Consider the following 22303-nt stretch of genomic DNA (forward strand, 5'->3'; position numbering starts at 1 on the left):
TGTATTGTATACATAACTCCAAGTATACACCTTACACATCTTATACTTGTAATACAAAATTTCGGAGCTGCCATAGATAGAAATAGCTCTTCTATTTACGGTTGTCTTTTCTTCTAGGCATCTTGCTTGTCGGTTCGATATATTAGCTTACAAATATTTGCAAAAACGTTGTTAATAAATAATTATTAGATTATAAAAAAATTTAATATCACCAAAAATACATCAACAGTTTAAAATACGTATACGTATAATACAAACGCATTTTTAGTATACGTGCATACATATCTCTTATACGGACACATTTCAATATTCGTAAGTGAGTACTTATATATATCACTTGACCGCGAAAAATACCCTATTTAAAAAATGCCAATGAATTTTGAGCAAATTTAAATCCATATGTATGGTAATACTTTCAATCAACTAGGTAAATCACTTTATAACAATATTTTGTGCAAGCCTTTTAACGAAATCGACATTTAGGAAATTAGCCATCAAAGTGAGTAAAGATTTTTTCGGTGGGCGACAATGCCGCAAGCCAGCCTCCTGGCAACAAACATTCGGAAAACAGTCCAGAGTGGATGCACAGGTCTTTGGATGTAGATCGAAGATAGGTGGCGGTGCTGGCGTGCATTCAAGGTACTCGGTCACTAAAGAAAATAATATCAACTTAAGCATTTCTTTTACTCATTTTTATTTCTTTAAATAACTCACGATAATTGAACGAACGCTTCACCGGCACTGGCACTGTTTCCAGCTCCGGCTGTGAGGTTCTGCAGTAACGTTTATTTCCGTCAGGACAACAAACTCGCGGCCAACAGTCCATATCTGTTTGGCACTCCTGCACTTGCCACCACAGCTCTGCCAATGGACGGGCAGGGCATTTGCGTGGTATTAATCCCAATATGGCTATGTTATGAAATTAAATCAAAATAAATCGAATAATGCAAATGTAATCAGATGAATGTAAGATAAACGTAGAAATCACTTACGTGTATGGGAAGTCTCTTCAAGTGGCTTGGGTATGCCCGATACACAACTTTTTGCGCCAAATATTTCACAGCACAGCTCATCGCGATTCCAAACGGTGCAGTCCTCATCGTTTTTACAAATTTTAGGAAAGAGCTGAAAACGTACCTCACTCTCGCGTGGACAATTGAATTGATTGCGTAGGTTTTGCGCTATGTTGCGTTTGTCCTTCTCACTAACCGGATCGTTTGACCTTTGGGCCGGAGCATTAAATAAGTTAAATGTGGGCAAGGCGATGCGAAATGGACCATCAGTGGTACTCTTTTTGGATGCAGGTGTTGTTGTTTGAATTACATTTGAAACTAGAGAAGCTGTTGTTGTTGGAACTGCTGGCTTTTGATAATTGTTTTTCTTTTCCTTAGTTGGTGGCGCTGCTGTAACCACGGGAGATGGTGGTGGTGTGTACTTTTTTGGTGGTTTTTTGGTTGATGGTGGTTTAGGTGATGGTTTAGGAGGGCTGGAGAGACCCCAAAGTGCGGGAGAGAAAAAACTGAAAGGATTACTTGGTGCGCTATTGCCATTCGATGGTGAGCGAACTGAAAGAAAATAAAAATAAATAAAATATTAAAAAAAATAAAAGAATATTCGTATTAAATAAAAAAAAATTTATGGTGTCTATAATAGTTCTCGAGATATTGCGATTTTAGTGGAAGCGCGCACCGTGAAGTTCGCGGTTACGCTGCGCGGGAGTAGAAAAACGCGCACAGACCTGCAGCAGTCTGCTCCAGTCACTTCATACAGGAACACATAACGCAGCGCGAACCGTGCGTGCGCGCTTCCACTAAAATCGCAATATCTCGAGAACTATTATAGACACCATAAATTTTTTTTTTCAAAATAAAGGTTAAATCATAAGGAATCGTTACGTGTATAACAGAAAATCTAAAAAACTGGCCAAATCAACTAAAAATTGATTCAAAAATTTTTTTTGACTTTTTTTTGGTCAAAATTTCGAAATTTTTTTTTTAACATAATACTAATTTAAACTACTTATTTGTTTCTATATTGTCTGTAAATTGCATTGAAATCCATCCAACGGTTCAAGAAATATTGATTTTTGAAAAAAACACGGTCCCGATTTTCAACATGGCGTAGATGACTCAATTTTGAAAATTTTTCAAAATCCTTTTAGGCTCGAATGTATCTTACCTAGAACTAATATTTCCCAAAGTTTCAAAGAAATCGAAAGACCACTTGCAAATCTCATATTTTCTGACGGAGTCTTACCCAGTAGTCTGGTAACTTATTTTGAAAATTTCGAATTTCGGTTTTTTACATATTTTGAAAGTGCGATATATTGGTAATATACTGGTATGTATTTCTGTTTCAGATGACCACAAGTGACGAAATCACGCAGGCCAGCCACTGTACCTCTTTTTTTTGCCGCTTGCTACAGTGTACAAAAATAGTATCAAAACATTAAAAAAAAAAAGTTTTTTGTACACCTTCTGATACCTTTAATAACATATCAGAAAATCAAACCAATTGAATTTTATTTTCCTTTCCAAAAAATGTCCCAAACATGGCCTCAAAAAACGTGTAAGTTACCAGACTACTATCTTAAGACAAAACGAAAAATATGCACACCACAAATTAGAGGAAGATCCGGGCCACACTCAACCCATTAAAGGGCTTTATACTTAGGTGCTTGTAAATAGCGTAAGGCAATGTTCCATATTAAAAAAACTATCTTTACGATTGTGGAAAAATATATCGCTAGTCTTTCAAGGTAATTATTATTATTACTACAGGGTCCAGCACTCGAAGTGTAACCAATTAAAAAGGCCATAAATTTAATTTGGAAAATTTATTTTATTGAAATCAAAGTAAAAAAATCTGTGAAAATAATACAAAATTAAGAATCATATTACTTTTGCTTGATATTACCACCTTTTGCCTTGACTATGGCCTTGAGACGGTCCAGAAAGGAATCGCAAGCTGTCCGAATATGACTTGCAGGTATTTTGGCCCACTCGTGGGCAATGGCTTTTTCAGCGCCTCGAGACTGGTGCATCTTTTAGTTCGGACCTTGCTCTCCAAAATGGCTCAAAGAGAATAATCCATCGGATTCGCGTCTGGTGAATTTGGGAGCCATTGTGAGGACGTTATGAAGTTCGGAACGTTGTTTTTTAGCCATTCTTGGTTCACTCGAGCTTTGTGAGACGCTTGGGAACGTCCATGGTCTGCCACCGGAATGTTTGTCTGCCCACGGCTTAAAAGCAACTTCCGGTGTACTTTTCTAATAATATGTCCTATTTACCTTGAAAACGATTGCAAAGCGCTCATCTGCGGTTACAGCGGCCCAAACCATTACTTGTGAAGGGTGTTGCCTCCTGGTGGCCAATTGATGACTCAAATTGTCGTATGAACGGTCGGTGAAATAATCCCTATCGTTTTGGGAGTTTACGAATTGCTCATTTTAAAAGATATTTCTCGTCAGAAAACACATTATTCGGAAATTTACCGGTTTCCGCCAAGCGGATCAACTCCTTCGCTCACTCAAGTCTGACTTTTTGCTGCTTTGGTGTGCTTTGGCGCCTTTCGGATCATGTAAGGCTTGATTTGAAATCATTTTTCAGTATGCGGCAGATGCTACGGTCGGATATTTTCAGTTCTTTCGCCATTTGATTGGTACTTCGTCGGGGATTTCGATCAAGTCACTTCTTCACTTTTTGAACCATTTCACGTGACGTTGCAGTCTTTTAATTACCCCTTCCATGACGTTTCGCGATATTACTAGTATCGTTGTAACGAGTAATGGTGCGATAATCAAAAACGTTATTTACTTTAAGGTGCTCGAGCTCACGAACAATCGCTGGTTGCGATTTTCCACGCGCTTGTAAACAATACTCTGGACTGTTATTTAGCCAAGTAACAGACAGCTGATGCCCAAATACGATGTATTATGAAAAGCCGGGATCTTACCCTATATTTGAAGGCTTTTTAAGAATTTTATTACAATCTGGGGTTTATTGTTCCACAATTTATATGGATACACGGTAATACCACAAAAGGTGGTATAGCATTTTTCTGCCTAGTGCATGATATTCATATTATTATGGTATTAGAATGGGAAGTGGTGGTATGCATAGGAGCACACCTAATTCGTCAGTTGGGCATGTTTTCATTGCAGCTGTTATACTGGCACAGACGAGGCGGTACAATTTGTTGAATTCATTTACCGCCTTTCTGTACTTAACTTTAGGCCACCATTCTATGGAAACGTAAGTGACTATGGGTTTAACAACTGTAGTGAATGTCCAGCAAGTCATTCAGGGGCTCCGTTTTTACACAAAGTCTTCTACAGGCACAGAATCCTCTTAAGGCTTTTGAAGTTACTTTTTCAAGATGAGAGGTCCAAGTGAGCGTTTTATCAAGATTGATGTCAAGATAGTCGCCTCTGTGGAAGTTCTGTTTCGTTTAGGACAGGGCATTTGAGGTTGATGTTACTTTTCCTAGTGAACGGCACTAGCGCAGTTTTCGATGGGTTAATATAGAGCTCTTTGTCGGTACACCATTTGTTTATTATGCTAAGAGCCTGTTGCATGCGGTCAGAAATGGTTTCTTGATGACAGCCTACTATGTATCCTTCAAGGTGATAATGCATCCCATAAAGAATTCGCTCCCGGTCACCATGACGAGCTCAGTACTGAAATGGATGAAAAAGATTTTCCTACTCGAGGTTTGGTAGAGGAGACCAATCACATTGACCATCGTAGGCATATAAGTACATATGGAGACTATCACATACATATGTATTATATGTATGTGTAAATGTTACATATAGATACATATATTTATATTCGCAAGCGGCCGCAGAGCAATGTGAATGTGTACTTGTTTAGCGAATTATTGCTCTCTGCATCGAGAGCCACCAAGCTTTATACAAATTTATTAAATTAAATATAAGTATGTGCGGATATACTTGTCGGTACCTATGTACGTTTGTTATGATTTTTTTATGATTTAGTTCAAAGTGCCAGCTAAGTTAAATTGAACACCTTCGAGTGAGCAAAAGTCAAGTTCAAGACAATAATTAAATGCATGTATGCATGAACATAAATGGATTTGCATTTGGCTTCGCTTTGTAACTTTTATAAGATCGGTTTTTATTTTTTTCATTAACAAAATTTTCAGATATTATAGATACATACTAAGTTAGTGCATAATCGATATACCCTGCATTTGCTAATTAAAGTTTAAAAGTGATGAAGGCATAAAAAATAATTATTTAATAATTTTATTATCTGTCCAAGGTTCGTGAAATGAAAAACACTTTCGCAAAATAAAATGCTGATACACATATGTGTATATAAGGGTACATAGATGCATATATATACATAATGAGTATACAAGCATAGCACGTTGCATTCAACGAAACAAGGCATAAGCATTATTCGACGATTTGATGACTCGATGACTTCGAGTAAGCCGTTTCCTAACAATTGCTAAAGTCAACTTTAATTAAGTGGCAACATAAACCATTGCAAAAAAAGTTATCTGGAAATATGGTCGTTTAATTTTTGGTGTGTGTATATATAATTCGACTCTTCTTATGTGACTTTAGGCCCGCTTTCAGCTTGGTCCCTACATATAGTATACATTATGTAGTATATACCAGGGGTGAGCAACCTTTTTGATCAACGAGCAAGTTTAAATTTTAAAATTTTTTGAAGGACGCTCACAAAATAACACTTATTAATAATTGAAAAAACTTTACTTATAATAAAGATTAAATAAAAAATATAAAATTGAAAAAAAGTAAAGATTTCATACATGCAAAGTTTAATACAAAAAAAACAAAAAACAGAAAAACGAATTTACTTTAAATTTTTAATGAGAAATTTGACACTGTTTTTTGGTACAAGCTGATCAATAACAGCTCGAATTTGTGAGGTGGTTACACGTATACAGCACCACTCAGTCTTGATCGGTGGTCATTTTTGATTAATTTCGTGGTTTAAATTAATAGTTCGCAAACATACGTACTTCCGAAAAGAGCCATCATTTGCTTTGAATTTTTCGGCAAAAACGGAAACTTCTCAGGGCTCATATAGGTTAGGTTAGCCTGGTTGGCATTAAGACACGCCTAGACCTCTTGGTCCCTAGCGATACCAGATGGAGACACACCTCTATGTATTCTGAAAGTAGACATCATGTAGGATGTCAACGCTTTTGACGAATTTGGGAGATCCAGAACTGGGAGATCCACTTTTGAGACGTCCTCCAAACCCTCAAACAGTGGAGCTCCCACGCATTTTAAACACACAGGTGATCTACAGTTTCCTCAACAACCTCTCTGCATTTCCTACATTTGTCCATGTTAGCAATCCCTATCCCAATAGATTATGACCTGTCAGCATACCTATGATAAGTCTGCAGCCCTTTCGCGAGAGCGCAAGTACAAATTGAGTCAGATTTTTGTCGCGAGTTCTACATATAATTTTGGCTGTTTTGCATGTGGTCAAATTATATACAAAGGGTGATTTTTTAGCTATTATATTTTTAAACAGTTGGTTTAAACAGCTGAGGCACGAATCGTCTTACAAACGAACAACGCTTGCAAATCATTGAATTTTATTATAAAAATGCGTGTTCTGTTAAGAAAGTTTAAAGTCGAAAAATTGTGTTCAGCGACGAAACTCATTTTTGGATCAATGGGTACGTAAATAAGCAGAATTGTCGATTTTGGAGTGAAGATCAGCCAGAAGAATTGCAAGAGCTACCAATGTATCCAGAAAAGGTCACAGTTCGGTGCGGTTTATGGGCTGGAGGTATCATTGGACCATACTTCTTCCATTGATATCCAACTTTTTTTTGCCCAAAATGCAAGAGCTTAACTTGCATGGCATGTGGTTTCAGCAAGACGGGGCCACATGCCACACAGCACGCGTAACAGTGGACTTGTTGAGAGACGAGTTCGGTGAACATTTTATTTGACGTTCGGGACCTGTCCATTGGCCACCCAGATCGTGCGATATAACGCCTTTAAATAATTTTTTGTGGGGCTATGTTAAAGCTCATGTGAAAGACAACATTAAAGCATTTATATGTGAGATACCGGCCAAAACATTGGAAAAAGAATGCCAAAATTGGACTAAGCGGATGGACCATTTGAAGCGCATTCGCGGTCAACATTTGCATAAAATAATCTTCAAACATTAAATTATATGGACTGTACTATCGATTTAAATAAAAATTGTATGTATTTTTTTTTTAATTTTATGTGTGTTTTTTTGAAAAACTTTCCTATAGCTCTTAAAAAATCACCCTTTACATATATAATTGGCGCGTACACCCTTTTTGGGTGTTTGGCCGAGCTCCTCCTCCTATTAGTGGTGTGCGTCTTGATGTTGTTCCTCAAATGGAGGGACCTACAGTTTTACGCCGATTCCGAACGGCAGATATTTTTTATGAGGAGCTTTTTTCATGGCAGAAATACACTCGGAGGTTTGCCATTCCTGCCGAGGGGCGACCGCTGCTAGAAAAAAACTTATTCTTCATTTTGGTGTTTCACCGAGATTCGAACCTACGTTCTCTCTGTGAATTCCGAATGGTAGTCACACACCAACCCATTCGGCTACGGTGGCCCCCAATGCATTAAGTATTTTTTAGAACTAACCAAGTTCAACTGAAACTAAATAGTCTTGCTTATAATCCTAGTATAGAGTACGTATTAAAATTTCAAAGTAGCCTTTAGACTTGTGTAGCTGAATATCAAGAAGTGTGTAAGTAAAAAAACAGTCCCTAATAACAGACTTTGTAGCAACGATAAGCCAACAAAAGAAAAATCGAACAGATTTCCTCATTTGAATCAAACCGGTCAATGGGCTGAATATATCAGACATAAGGCCCGTTCGATTCCCAACTTTTCTGCTCGATATATTTGGGTTCTGATTGCCTAACGAAAAATTTGCATGTGAAAGCAACAACAATGTTATCGAGCAAGATTTGCCACTGGGGAAAATAGTTATACTTTATAGAAGGTTTCATTTTCTCTTGTACCGCGTTACGCTCCAATTACACACATCCATTCCGAGAGTTAAAAATAAATGATAAAAGTAAATGTATTTCTTACGCCACTTTTTCATTTTTATCAAAGAATATGGTAGCTGAATTTCAAGAGAAGAAGTCAAAAGTACAGTTCATTTCAAATAGAGACAATAGTAGACAAAAAGAAGAAGTGAAACTGCCCATAAATTACTGTGTCATGTTTGCACAAGATGTATAAAAATACAACAAATTTTCATCAAAATTTTTCAAAAATTTATGTACGCGTTTTATAGGTTATTAAATAGTGCAAATTTTTAATTAGCTCAAAATTATTGTTGATTTTTGGTAATTTTTTTTCCTGACAGTATTGCTCATTTGTGGAACTACATCAAGACGCACACCACAAATAGGAGGAGGAGCTCGGCCAAACACCAAACCAAACCAAGGGTGTACGAGCAATATTTATATAATATATATATTGCGCATTTTTTCCATGCATGCACGATTTTGTTTTTTTATAAAGAAAATACGCAATACCATCAGGAAAATAATTATCAAATATCAACGACAATTTTGAGCCAATTAACCCTTTGCGATGTGTAAATTTGAAGTACTAGCTATTCGGGGCTATTTCTATGGATATTAGAAAACACAGAATTCATTGAAACTTACTTATTGTGTCTCGTTTTTCTGAAATTTAGATTTTGTAAACTCTACTGATCCCGGAAATATTTCCCTTTCCCTTAATGACATCAACGATTTGCGAATGCCCACTGTGGCGGTTTCGACCGCAAAGGGTTGACACTTGCACTTTATTATACTAAACTTTAATGGACTGTAAAACTGCCTCAGTAATTCTTTTTTGTTTGATTCTGTTTAAAATTTTTGAAAAATTAATGAAAATTTGTAAAATTTTTATAAATCTTGTACAAAGTTTTCAACTTTGATTAATATGGTGTTTGTTGTAGAATGAACTATATTTGTATAAAAAATTTTCAAGCGTTGGCAATTCCTCTAGAGATTATTTTTAATAAATATCCTTATCGACAGGCACTTTCTTAAATGATTGGAAGTTTACATTCATCACAAGTTTACAAATATCAAAAGTGGAAGAAAAAATGTTGTTCGTAATCATAGGCCGATTTTCAAGCTAGCAACCATCTCTAAACTGTTTGAATGCATTGTAAAGGACAAAATTTATTTTGCTATTAAGTCTTTAAATAATCTAAACCAACAGGGTTTTGTAACTGGCAGTTCAACAGCTTCTAATCTTGCTGTTTTTAACGAATTTGGATGTCATATTTGACTAACAGACGGGAAAAGTAGTGGGAAAAGTTGATGGAGTTTTATCGAATCGCTTTGTTGCTACTTCAGGTATCTCCCAAGGGAGCATCCTAGGGTCACTTCATGTTGTCATTTTTATCAATAGCATAAGCAAATGTTTTACTTTTGCTAATTTCTTGCTCTTCGCGGATGATTCAAAACTTTTCTCATCTGCTAAGGACTCAGTGGATGCGTAGAAACTTCAACTTGACTTGAACAACCTTCACCGTTGGTACAAATGGTCGCGTTTGTCTTTAAATATTAAAAAATATTTTCATTTAATATTTTCGAGGCGTCCGTACATTTTTGGCACATCCGACACCGTTTCTAATAATGCATTACAAAGTGTAACAAAGTTTAAGGATCTTCAAGTATTATTCGATATAAAATTTTTCTTCAGTGATCACATTAATTCTATTCTTTCAAAACTATATTCGGTTCTCACTTAGAGTACGCTGTTATCATTTGAAGACCTTAAAACCAACTTTTAACCAGCCAAAGATTAATAGAATAGAGAGCGTTCAAAAACTTTTTCTTAAGGCGTCCCGCTGGTCTAGAATTTTCAAAGAATCAATATTTCGAAAGTATAGGCTTTAAAGAATATACTGACAAATTTTTGGCGGATTTTCCCAGTATTTTCGATTCTATAGCCGTTTTAGTAGGTAGAGTCGGATTCGTCACTCGGTACTCTCAAAACTTTAAATAATAAATAAATAAGAAAATTGATCTCAAAACTATTTTTTTTCGGCCTGGTTTTGTCAAAAAAACAAAAACTATTTAACCGAATCGTCTGAAATTTTAATATGTTGTTCACAACATCAATGCCTATTGCCGTATTAGAATCATATCATTATTTCAATTATTTCGTATTTTTTATTAAAAAACTGAAAAACACCCCATTTTTATAGTGTCAAGTCAAAAACCGCGACATTTTATCAAATTGTTTTTTATTCTAGTATGGGACATAACTACAGTCATACTGATGAATATTTTTTTTTTTTGTTTTGGTTTTTGTGTTTCAGACAAATAGAGAGATAAGAGCTAAAATGGACAACACCGTCCAGGTCCAATTTTTCGGGAGGGTCAACTTCAGCGCCATTTTTTAAACTATTAAAATTAAAAAAAAACTGTTCCCTTCTTGTGTGTAAAAGAAGTTAAATAAAAAACCTAAAAAATTTAAATATCGTTTTTCATTTTTTATTGTAAAAAAATTCCTGAAAATACCCTAAATTTTCGAGCTCTAGATCACCGAGACCCCTTAAGCAGGCATTTCGTTCCCTACGATTTGAGTCGCCTGTTCCATCCTATAATTCTCGACTAAAGCTAATTAAGCAAGAATCTCTAGAAAAGAGAAGCCAGCGCACTTCAAGACTATAATTCAGTATCTAATAAAAGTCTGCTTGATTTTACTTTATCCAGATCTAATTTGTAAAAAATTTAAATTTAGTTAGTTAAGATTGCATTTCTATCGAATGCAAATATTTTAGTTCCCCAATTTGTCTTGTTTTGCTTTACATTTGTGTCTATTCTGTAAAGTAATTTGTACTGTAGATTATTAAAATAAATAAAAACAAACGTATGCAAATTAAACAAAGAAAAGAAAAGTAATAAAATATAGTTAACATTTATTTTAGTACTTATTATTTTGACCATGAGTATACAAATGTAGATGAAAATGAATTTTATATACATACATATGTAAATTGTTTGGCATTTGCGCTAATTACAAAGCTAAGCTATGGTAAATTTCAAATTTCTTGCCCACGATTACCAACACTTTCGAAACTGTTATAACTATTCCACTCACTTTTTGCAACAATATTTGTTGAACCAATTTTACAAATAAAACAAAGTGCACAATGGACGAATTCATTGACGAAAACAAAAGAAAATTTCGTTAAAAAGATAGGCAACTTCACGTTCTGTTTAGCATCAGAGTGCCTGCGAATTTTATTTAAAAAGAGGAAAAGCTAGCTGACCTGTATACATACATACATATATATGTGCATGGGAATATGTATGTACATATGTATATATACCATTTTTGTACATAAGCATTAAAAACTTTGAAAGTAGGCCGATAATTTAATTACTAACAATTGGGAAGCAGGCGCAGGCGCACTATTCACTTTTCATATACATATAAATACATACATACTTGCATATGTTTGCATGGATGTGCGCTCGAGTGCAGTGTCGTTGCATTAAAAAATGTACACAACAATGAACGAGTATCATAAATACAAGCAGTAAGCAATAGCAGCAGAAATAAAAAAATAGCCAAAACAGCAACCGTGTCAAACAATAGCGGTATGCAATAACGTCTGCGTCTGCGTCTGCGCACTAGTAAATTCATTCGAAAATGTAGAGAGAGGCTGGTAGACACACTACCAAATAACAAAAAGGTGTTAATGCTAAATGTACCAACATATCACCATACATACATACTCGACATGCACACATATGTATGTTCGTAAGTCCGACTGACTTCGCGTTTCTTTATGTTTATTTATCATTTTACCAGTCGCATAACATTTACTTACCAAAAACTGTCAACTGAGATCTTGTCAATCACTTGCATACAAATATATACATATATGTGCATCCATATGTATATATGTGGATAGTGACATAAAAGTTAAAGCCTTAACTAGAGTGTTTTGCTAAATAATGAGAGCAATGTACCTGATCATAAAAAATATAATCTTTTAGACCAATTTCAGCTTGTTAGCTAGGTCAGTGTCATTCGCAGGTGTGCGCGCTTGTGCTCGTTTAACAACGGCAAGCCAACCTTAACTCACTTAGTAACTTGTTACTTGTTTATACATACGTACATACATATGTAGTAGAGACACACAGTCATCACTAATGGCTGCACCTAAAGCGCAAACGTTAAGCCATAAGATTTTAGCCAATTCAGTGGGCGCTGATATAACTGAACGATGCCAATTTGATGTTAGTTTTTCAATACAGCACTTTTATGATGCATTTTCGCACAGCGCTAGCAAAGTTCTTTTAGTGCATTACGCGTTGGCCTTTAGGTGTCATAGCTCCGTTGGAAGTTGAAGTATTTTTTTTTTTTATTTCCGAAGGAACCAGTTTTTTGAGAAAAAGTCTTTTGCAGCCAGCAAAGACAAATTAACATTTTGCACATATTTATAAATACGTATGTACATGTATAGGTATTTACATGCATTTTCGAGTTTATTACAGTGTGTTGAAAAGAGAAATGCACAATAAGTTAAAATCTCCATATATTGAATAATCAAATAAAATTGTACTCTTTTTTGCCACAATACATAACCTATGAGCTACATACAAGGTGGCTCAAAATTAATCATGCAATTTTGTTTTCCAATCACTTTTTTATAATACAAAATAAAAAAAATTATTACAAACGAGAAAATTCTTTATTTTGACTTTTACATGCTCCATTGCTTGTCTGTTTGTATGCAACTGTCTGGTTCACAAGCGTCAAATATGTTCGACGTACGACGCCAGTTACAAAAATTGTACATCTTCCAATAAGGTGACTAATTTTGCGCCACCTTTTATATTCTATGAACTATTCCCCCTAGAACAGTGCACCCTTGATTTTATGCAAGTAATAAGAAAACTGCAGGATGTGTCAAGAAAACTGAACTTTTTCGGTAGCCGAACGTAACAATTTATGAAAATATTATTGTAATACAATAACAAATTTTTAAATCTACAAATAAAGCGAAAACTTATTTATTTGTATTTAATTTTACAAAACTGTGAATATATATATAACTGATTCGTATGCCCTTTGTTGGGTGCTTGACCGATCTGTTCGTACTTTTTGTGGTACAGTAGGAACCAACCGGTTTATGCGCCCTTCGAACGGCAGATGGTTCTTTTATGAGGAGGTTTTTTTATGGCAGAAATACACCGATTCCTATTACAATTACCCGAATACTACTAAATATTAGTCACGCACCAGCCTATTCGGCTAAGGGAGCCACCAAAAACCAAAATTGCATGCAGCAAAACTGTAAATGTGAGGGTTGCCTTTTAGATTTTGTGCCCAAAAATGAAAACACAGTGAAATTATAAAGAAAATGGCTTCTTTGTTTCTAAAACTCCTTGGAAGTCAATGCACTTCTGCATTCGATTGACCCAATTCTCAAAGCACTTTTGCCACTCAGAAGTGGCAAAACGAGCTGCTTAAAAGCTCAACTGTAAATGCTGGGCCCATAAATTGAAAATAACTTTTTTTGGCATAAATGTGGCTTTATTTGAATTATACATCCATAAGTATGTTATACGGACCGACAAAAATAAGCTAAAATACAAAAAAATAAATAATAATAAAATTTCCTGTCGTCCTGTATTGTATTGCCAATCAGAATTGTGCCTAGAAAGGCCAAACATTTGTTTAATGGAAAGTTTTGCGCTCGTCTCTAGTCACTATTGCCAATGTTTTTCTACAAAATGTTCTCTTTAAACGAATCAGTTGTTGGCGTAACAACTGACCCGTGATAGTTTCAGGACCCAGTTGCACCCACAATTGCACCCAATTTCGTTGGTTTTTTATGTTGCTGTTTTAAAGCTGCTGTTATTATTTTTACTTCTGTTTGGAATGAGTCTGGAACTAAGTAACGTTTCCGCAACTCCATTGCCATCGGCTTCTTCGCATGAAAATGGTTTCGATCGGTGGTAGGCAATACAAGTAGCTCTTGTACGAATCAATTGTGAAGCAAAGCAAACTTATCTCAATTTTGTATTATTTTTCATTATTAAAGGAACAATTCTTTTCGGACAATTATAAAATTTGTTAAATGAAAAGTACCGAAAATCTATGTACGGGCTATCTTTGAATTCATTTCGACTTGAAGTCAGTAAAATTTTTGGAAAAGTCGGAAGATGTATAATATTTTGCAAATGGTGTCGTACGTCAATCGTAGTGACACTTAACAATTCCTACACGGTTCCTTTTTTATGTCATCATTGACATTTATAGTAGGCAGATGTACAATTTTAGCCATGAATACTTAGATGATGGAACATATTCAAATTACTGAAATTTATTATAAAAGTGGTCAAAAATAACATATCGTAAGACTCATAAATTTTTGGTGGAAATAATCGCTCGAATGAGTCGACAATTCAAAGGTTAGTGAAAAAATTTCAAGAAACTGGTTCCGTCGAAGATAGAAAAGGGACTGGCAGACCAAAAACTGGACGATCTGCTGAGAACATTACTGCTATAGCGCGAAATTTTGCTGAACAATCTTCAACATCGAATCGATATCTCGACGTTCGAGACTGTTTAGCGGATTTTACCTTTAGACGTGCTCATGGTAGGCATTTAAATGATGTCATTTTTCTCTATTATACTTATAATTGTGAAGAGCCATATTTTGAATAAAAATAGTAAAGCCTGAAAGAATCTAACTTTTTAAATGTTTATTTTAAAACAACATCTAGGCGCTTGTGAAACAAAAAACTGCAGCAAACAGAAAAAAAAACAACACTTCTTGTTCTTTAGTGCATGATTAATTTTGCGCCACTGTGTATGTACATCGTTTCAAAACTTAATTTCTTATTAATTTTCAAGTTAAAGTATTTCTCAAACAAGAGCTAGCCTAATAATAAGATACGGCATCAAAGCTTTATACCAATACCTATATAAAAATAATAGAATCAAATCAAAAGAATAACTAAAACACATACAAAATGTTCTAGGAAAATTACCCACTGTAACTCACAACAATCTGCAACGACATTCTGGGACTTTCTCAGAGTGCATGGAATGACATAAACAAAAACAAAAACCTGTTGAAGGTTACATGTAAAAGGTGAAAAAAGATTTATTGTGCCCGTTTTACAAGGACTTTGCACCAATTCGTACGATTGTATATTGGAAACTAAAATGTGTTCGTATGTGTTTGCGCATGTCTGACAAGATCACATATCTAATTGTAATCGTCATCAAAGTTGTTAAAGTGTTATTTTATTTTTAAATAATTTTCTTAAGCTTTAACAAGTGCGTGTTCGGTAAACTATGGAATTTGGTCGGAATTTACATAAAGTCTACATCTCTTAACTCGTTTGTATTTCTTCAATTATATTGGAAATTTAATTGCAAAAATTTTAATTTCTGCGTGTAGCTGGTTCTGCTTGGTAGGAAAACAGAACCCAGTACATGGCCGAGAAAATGTGTGAGAATTAAAAAAAAATTTTTATAATGCCATTCGAGTAGAATAACAAACGTCCTTTATATTATACTATGCCGAATGGATTCATTAAATTAACACTAAATCAGTTGTTAGAATATACGTATTCCTACCAAAAAAAGTAAAAATTTCTGGTCCTTAAAAGAAGTGCTTAGCAATTGTTCAGAATTTATTGGCCTTTAAAAGTGACAAAATAAACTGAGTAATATTCGTTATAATACATAAATAGATTTATGGACATTATCAATTAATAATAACCATTTAAATAATAATATGTAAATTCGATTTTCCAAAGATTTAATTCGTTTCATTCATTTTGCCATTTATAGAAACTTGTGATAACTATAAAAAATAAGTCGAAGCAAAGGGTCGCCAATCGTCCTGCATCAGAAACATGGTTTTGGAAGAATTTTGAATTTAAATTGAAAAACCAATGATTTTGACTAATCTAGTAAATCTAGTATTAAAAATTAAGGCCCTTTATTATTCTTAATTTAAAAAAATTTACTATTATTTTTATTGTTTTTGTTTTAATTTTCTGTAGTAGTATTTGAGGATTTTCAAAAAATTCGATTTCGAAAATTTTAATTTAAAAAATGAAAAAAAATTCTATATTCTCTTAAAACTTGGTATTTAGATTTAGTAGTAGGAAGCGCCAAATCAAAATGTGTTCGTTAGTAAGAATTTCTCATCAATTTAAATTATTCTATTGAAACTTATTATATTTAAAAAATACAGTCCTTTTGGAGAATTAAGATTCATTCTTTCAAACATATTTTACTTTTCCAAAAATTATTTTTTTATACTAAAAACTTAAATGTTAAAATTTTAAAAGCAACGACACAAGAATTTTTTCATGAAGCAATAATTAAAGGTGACGTAGGGTGTCTAATTTTCACCCTGTGTCAGGCATCTTGGAAACCCTTTTTACTAAAAAATACTGTTTTTGTTGAACTACAAAACGTGCGTTCATGTCCCAAACCACAAAATGAAAAGAAGAGATTCGGTAAAATCGTGCGGCACTTAATTGATACCAGGCGAAAAACTTTCCGTGTATCACTTTGCGACAAAGAATTTCGAGATCGGGCCAAATCGGAAGACGGCTAAAAGTTGTCTAGTGATGCTCTTCCGACGAATAGCGAAATTTTGCATTGCTGAAATGAGCGCGAGACGGAACATCCTTCGGTTGACGTGAGAGATATAATCCTACTTCCGTCCCTACAATCAAAACCTCGTATGAGACACCTGATGACTTTTTCTTGTCAAAAGTGAAAAGCTCGTATCAGACACGTAATGTCTTGTTCTAGCCAAAAATGAGAAACTCATATAAAATACGAGATTGTTTTTATATACGAGAAAAGCTTTCATCGAAAGTGGCACACACAATCGTCGATCGATTCATAAGCGAGGGATTAAACGAATTTTAATTTAGATAATATACTGATTGTTGTGTGTTTCACCTGGAAAAAGAATAGGAACTACTTGTGAAACTGAATGACTTGTGAAATTCAACCAAAACAATTCATTGGGCTTGGTATGATATGACATAGGCAATATTCTGAATTCGTAAATGGATTAACATTGAGAGTTGGAAAAATATCGTTTTGTGGCAAACTTATAGTTTTTAAGATATAGGTTGTCAATGATTTTGTTTTTCTATTTTTTCTAGCTAAATTAGACTGTAGCTAAAATATAAAGATCTGAAAATACAGAAAAAACGCCGAAACACTTAAATTAAATTTACGGTCATAGATTACGGACCTGCAGTCCTGTTCTCAGTATCAAGTAATTTTCTCATTTCATTTTTAAGCAAGGCGCAGTCATTAAAGGTGGTGGCACTATATCAACAATAATGTTTTGTACGTTTGACTGTCAAAGCAAAGTATTGGGAAACTAGAAAACAAACAATGAAATCGTCTTGTTTCATTCTGAGCTGACATCCACGTGGACACGGGGAAAGAAACAAAAACAAATCAGCTGATTTACCAACACCACCTTAAATAGATTCGCCTTGATTTTAAGTTTGCATATTTTACATGCCCACTTCGATTTCTACGAAAAGTATTTGTGCATGGGTTTTATTAAACTTTAACGGCATTCATAAGTCGTTTCACTGGAAAGAGAATTGGCTCTAGCTTGCATAAAAAAAATATAATGTTTTCGAGCAAAGCATTATTAATTCCAAAATCTATGTACCTATGTACTATACATTCGGTCGCCGTAGCCGAATGGGTGGTTACGTGTCTACCCTTTGGTAGTGCCCGTGTTTAAAGCCCACTGTTGTGCCCACACCAAAATGATAAAACAAGTTTTTTCTAACAACTTTCGCCTCTCGTCAGGCAATGGCAAAAGCCCGAGTGTATTTCTGCCATGAAAAAGCTTCTCATGAAAAAACCATTTGCCGTTCGGAGGCGGCATAAAACTGTAGATCTCTTTATTTGTGGAAAAATATCAAGACGCACACCACAAATAGGAGAATAAACTCAACCAAATACTTAATGTACCATGAAAGTATATACAGCGGCGAGCACAACTGACTGCATAATGATATTTTTTTACGATGTTTTCCGTGTCAGAAATTAATTTTCATCAATTTAATCAATGCACTACTTTAGCAGCTTAAAACTTACATAACAAACTAACCAAAATTGAATTGGCTATAAAACTGCATACTCGAAATTTTTATAAAAATTTTATGAATATTTTTTTTTTTTAATTTTTCGAAATTTTTTATTAAGTCCCAAATTTTGAAAGTTTGTTTTAAGTGGTTTTTGCCAAAGAATGAACAGTATTTAAAAAAACAAATAAGTAACAAAAAGAAAATTTTAACGTGGCGCTTATTCCAAAAAAAACATCATGCATTCAGTTATGCTCGCCACTGTACATATGTACATACATACTTATATGTAGATATTTACATATATAAATTTAAAGCTAAAATATTTGAATGTCTTAAAAAATATGTATGCCAAAAATTATAAGTTTTACCTACATATTTCTAAAAATGCTTAAATTAGTTTCATTAAAAATTGCTGATTTTCTTAAAAATTCGTGCATGTTCTTGAAAGTCATTCCCTTCGGAAAATGTTGGTGCCAACATAAATGAAAGCAGTATCTTTTTAAGAAAAGCCCATCTCAAAACTTGGGAACTGTGCCGTACAGCCCACAGATTTAGATAGACCTTACTAATACCACCTATCCCTGTCTATTTCAAATTTGAAACCTCGAATTTATGCCAAGCGTCCCGAGGCGCCGTATCCGCCTCTAATTGATATCAGGATATAGATATGTACATACAGGTACAAACATATGTGTATTATATATTTACATACATATGTACATTTCTCATGCATTTTCTCAACAAAATACTAGTGTGCCTGTGGGTAGCCAATTACACCTCCAAACTCGCGAATTTAATCTAAGACTTACCAGTTGTGGGTTTGGGCGTGGATGTGGACGTCGGCGTTACCGCTGTAGTTGCCACACTACTAATTGCTGTATTTGTTACACTCACAACTTTTCGCGATTTATTCACCCCCCGCCGATTGCCAGCACTAACTGCTGGCACTGATGATGATGGCTGTGGCACTACTTTGCTGCGCTTCTCATCCCTCCTTTGCGTTTGCTGCTTTGCCACATTTGAAGCATTTGAATTGCGAACACGACTAGCTGCTGGCTGCCGTGCACTTTGAGCTTGGGAATCTAAAGAATTCGAACGTTGACCTGTTGATGTCGCAGCTGCTATACTATCGCGTGAATTCGATCTTGAGTTAGTACCTTCTTGCTTTGACCTAGATATCACTGTGGGAGCTGCCATCCCAACCGAAGATGTCTTTGGTGTGCTGCTTGCAACACGGCTCTTCTGCACCAGCGGCACATCATATTGAGCAACTAGTTGAGTGGCTGGAGCGGTGGGCGCATCATAGCGCCGCGCAACCCTTGGCGCTGGTACGCTATTCACCGTCTGTATAACGGATTGTAGTTGTTGCCGTTGTTGTTCGTTTCGATTCGCGGGGTTTTGATAGTGGGTAGCATTAATAGAAGTGTTGCTGCTATTTAACTTAGCAACAGGATAGTCAACAATTTTTACGCCAAATCTCAACGATTCACTTGTGGTATGGTTCACTTCCGCATGTTGAAGTTGTTTTTGGGCCAGTGCTTTTGGCTGCTCTTGCTCTTGTGCGCGCTGTGTCTGCGGCTCTGGCTGTGCTTGTGGCTGTGGCGGTTGCAGCGCGCTTGCGTAATCAGCAACAGTGGCAACAACAATGGCTATGGAGTAGATGCACGAGAGCCAATGTGGCTGCAACATTTGCTGTACTTTCATTTTTCCATCCGACTGTCTGATTGCCAAATATTGTTTCTGTTTTGTATTTCGTTGTTGTTGTGGTTTAATTGATATTATTGCCTATATTAGCCGTGTTGCCTAGTTTTTTTTCTTATTTCGTGCGTTTGTTTTTGTTTTTTTTTTCCTCACTAAGGTCGAACTGACCTCAAGCACAATTAGCAACTCATTTCAAATCGAATCACAAAATGGTAAAAAAATTTAATAAAGCCAATTCAAATGAAATGCAATAAATAGCACTTCGCCCCTTGGTTGTCCGCGTCACACTGCTCTACTGAACTCAATCAAAGCTTATCTACAAGAATTATTTATTTACAAATTTTTCGTGTATAACTTTTTAACACCCGCCAATTGATTTTGCAATGCAGTTACTCATATCTGTGTTCGTTTGACCGTTTACTGCAATATCTTCCACTTCGGTGTTTCGCTTTTAAATATTTATCGGCGCGCATGCGCAAAATTGTTGGTTGGTTGGCTCGTTGACGCGGCTCGCTTGCGACTGAAACCATAAACTAAACTTGACTTAACTTCAGACTTTTTGGTCAAACCAAATCGCGATCGCTTAGCCGCTATACCTCCGAACCGTCGCAAGGTATAAACAATTTCACCGGAACATGGTGCGGAAGGAAGGTGAGGGAAAAATGTGCTTGTTTAAAAACGCGTTTACTTTGTTTATAAACGAAATAATATGAAACAAAATCGCTGATCAGTTTGCTTACAAAACGCTTAATTCGAGTGCATGCGTTTATGAACGAACATTCGTATGTATGTGCATGTAGTATGTATGTATGTGCTAAATTGGTGGCAAGGATATACAAATTATTAACTAACCATCGATTTGTTACATATTCATGCAATAAAATACAAACTCACATGTTGATTAAATATACAATCTGTCTAATAAAAACGTGACTGGTTCTGATGGACTGCTGGTAATCGACATCATCCATGAACTATTAAGCATCCAATTAAGATTAATGTTTAGGGCTTCTACTCCAAAAACGGATTTGTCCGTTTATTTGAGTTTACCGCAAATTTGAATGCAGCTTTAATGAATAAATTTAAAAAAAAAAGTATTATTGCCGGCCGATGTTTGGAAGAACTTGGCAATATTAGATTTTATAAGAAGACAACGATACTAAGCATCAAAGCCGAAGGTGTGTAGATGCAAACGGCAAAAAGGGATTGAAATGTTGGATTGGCCTGATGCCAACCCTATTGACAATGTTAGCAATAGTTAAGCAAAAATTCAATGGAAAATAAATATAAACAGTCAAACAGTTTTCAAGGCAAATTCGTTTGATTTGGAACCGAATACGTCTGCAACTTGCACAGAAATCAGCACGAAGTAAGACTCGAAGATGTAAAGCCTTTATAGCTAATAATGGTGACCATACATTTTATTGGATATATTGCTAATAATAAATAATATAAACCCATCCAAGCAGTTTGCTAAACTCGAACTGGTAAATTACTTTCTAAGTTGTGGCGGTTACGCTTCTATTAAACAGACTATTTGTGATACAGCAATGTTTGTTAATTTGCCCGTCCATCTGACGGTAGAATAGAAATAACTTGAGTGAATTTTGAGATATCTTGATGAAATTTGTTGCATATGTTAGTTAGTCTTGAATTGCAACGACTAGATATTTTTTAACCACAACTGCATAATAAGGAAAAAATTTAAATTTTGGTTTAAGAAAAAAGTCCCAATATAAAAAAATAAATGTATCCCAAACAATCACGGTTCACAGAATCAGAAGGTTCTGTTCAGTTCTCAAAGATAGCCTTTCAGTGCGAGTTTAACTCTGCTTTCCAGCTAAACTAAGTTTAAACTTAGCAATTTCGCAGAGTTAGGGTTTATGCAATTTATGGAAAAATATTCCGAATTGTAAATTTTTGACAACTATAAGGTGATCATGGCCGCCGTAACCGAGTGGATTGGTGCATGACAACCAATCAGAAGCGCGCAGGTTCCGTGCATGGAACACCAAATGATTGACAATGTGTTTTAATAGCAGTCGCCCTCGGCAGGCAATGGCAAAACTCCGAGTATATATCTGCCGCTCGGAGGTGTCTTAAAGCTATAAGTTCCTCCAATTGTGGAAAAACATCAAGACGCACGCCACAAATGAAAGGAATAGCTCGGCCAAACACCAAATAAAGGGTGTAAGCGCCAATTATAAAGGGTGATCAGATTGGAGGTAATTTTCCAATAGGATGTTTTTTTTTTGACAGATCACGCCTGACTACTATCAAACTAAATAATAATTTTTTCAGCATTCAAATGCCTATGAATGCATTCCAAGAATCTGTAACAAAATTCTATGTATATGCGAATCTCTGATACAAAAAGAAAATCCATGGCCATATTAAAACACCCTCGTAGGTGCAAACTTGCAGAGTATGGAGCGTA

General features: G+C 35.2%; 1 protein-coding gene across 1 annotated transcript; it reads right to left on the minus strand.

The window, feature by feature from the left end:
• Positions 1-279: 279 nt before the first annotated feature.
• Positions 280-19888, minus strand: LOC129252935 (mucin-2). Its single transcript, XM_054891124.1, has 4 exons — positions 18975-19888; positions 993-1565; positions 715-909; positions 280-650 (listed from the first exon to the last, which is right to left on the minus strand). The coding sequence occupies exons 1-4, from the start codon at positions 19867-19869 to the stop codon at positions 433-435; spliced, it is 1881 nt and encodes a 626-aa protein (XP_054747099.1). The 5' UTR covers positions 19870-19888; the 3' UTR covers positions 280-432.
• Positions 19889-22303: the final 2415 nt, after the last annotated feature.

The sequence above is a fragment of the Anastrepha obliqua genome, chromosome 1 (genome assembly GCF_027943255.1).
Source record: "Anastrepha obliqua isolate idAnaObli1 chromosome 1, idAnaObli1_1.0, whole genome shotgun sequence".
NCBI lineage: Eukaryota > Metazoa > Arthropoda > Insecta > Diptera > Tephritidae > Anastrepha > Anastrepha obliqua.

Excerpts from the sequence above, each read along its gene's own strand:
- LOC129252935 (XM_054891124.1), bottom strand. The coding sequence starts at position 19,869 with ATGAAAGTACAGCAAATGTTGCAGCCACATTGGCTCTCGTGCATCTAC. Across the intron at positions 1,566-18,974 it reads CACGCCCAAACCCACAACTG|TTCGCTCACCATCGAATGGC; the intron begins GTAAGTCTTAGA and ends ATTTTCTTTCAG. Across the intron at positions 651-714 it reads GAAGCGTTCGTTCAATTATC|TGACCGAGTACCTTGAATGC; the intron begins GTGAGTTATTTA and ends TATTTTCTTTAG.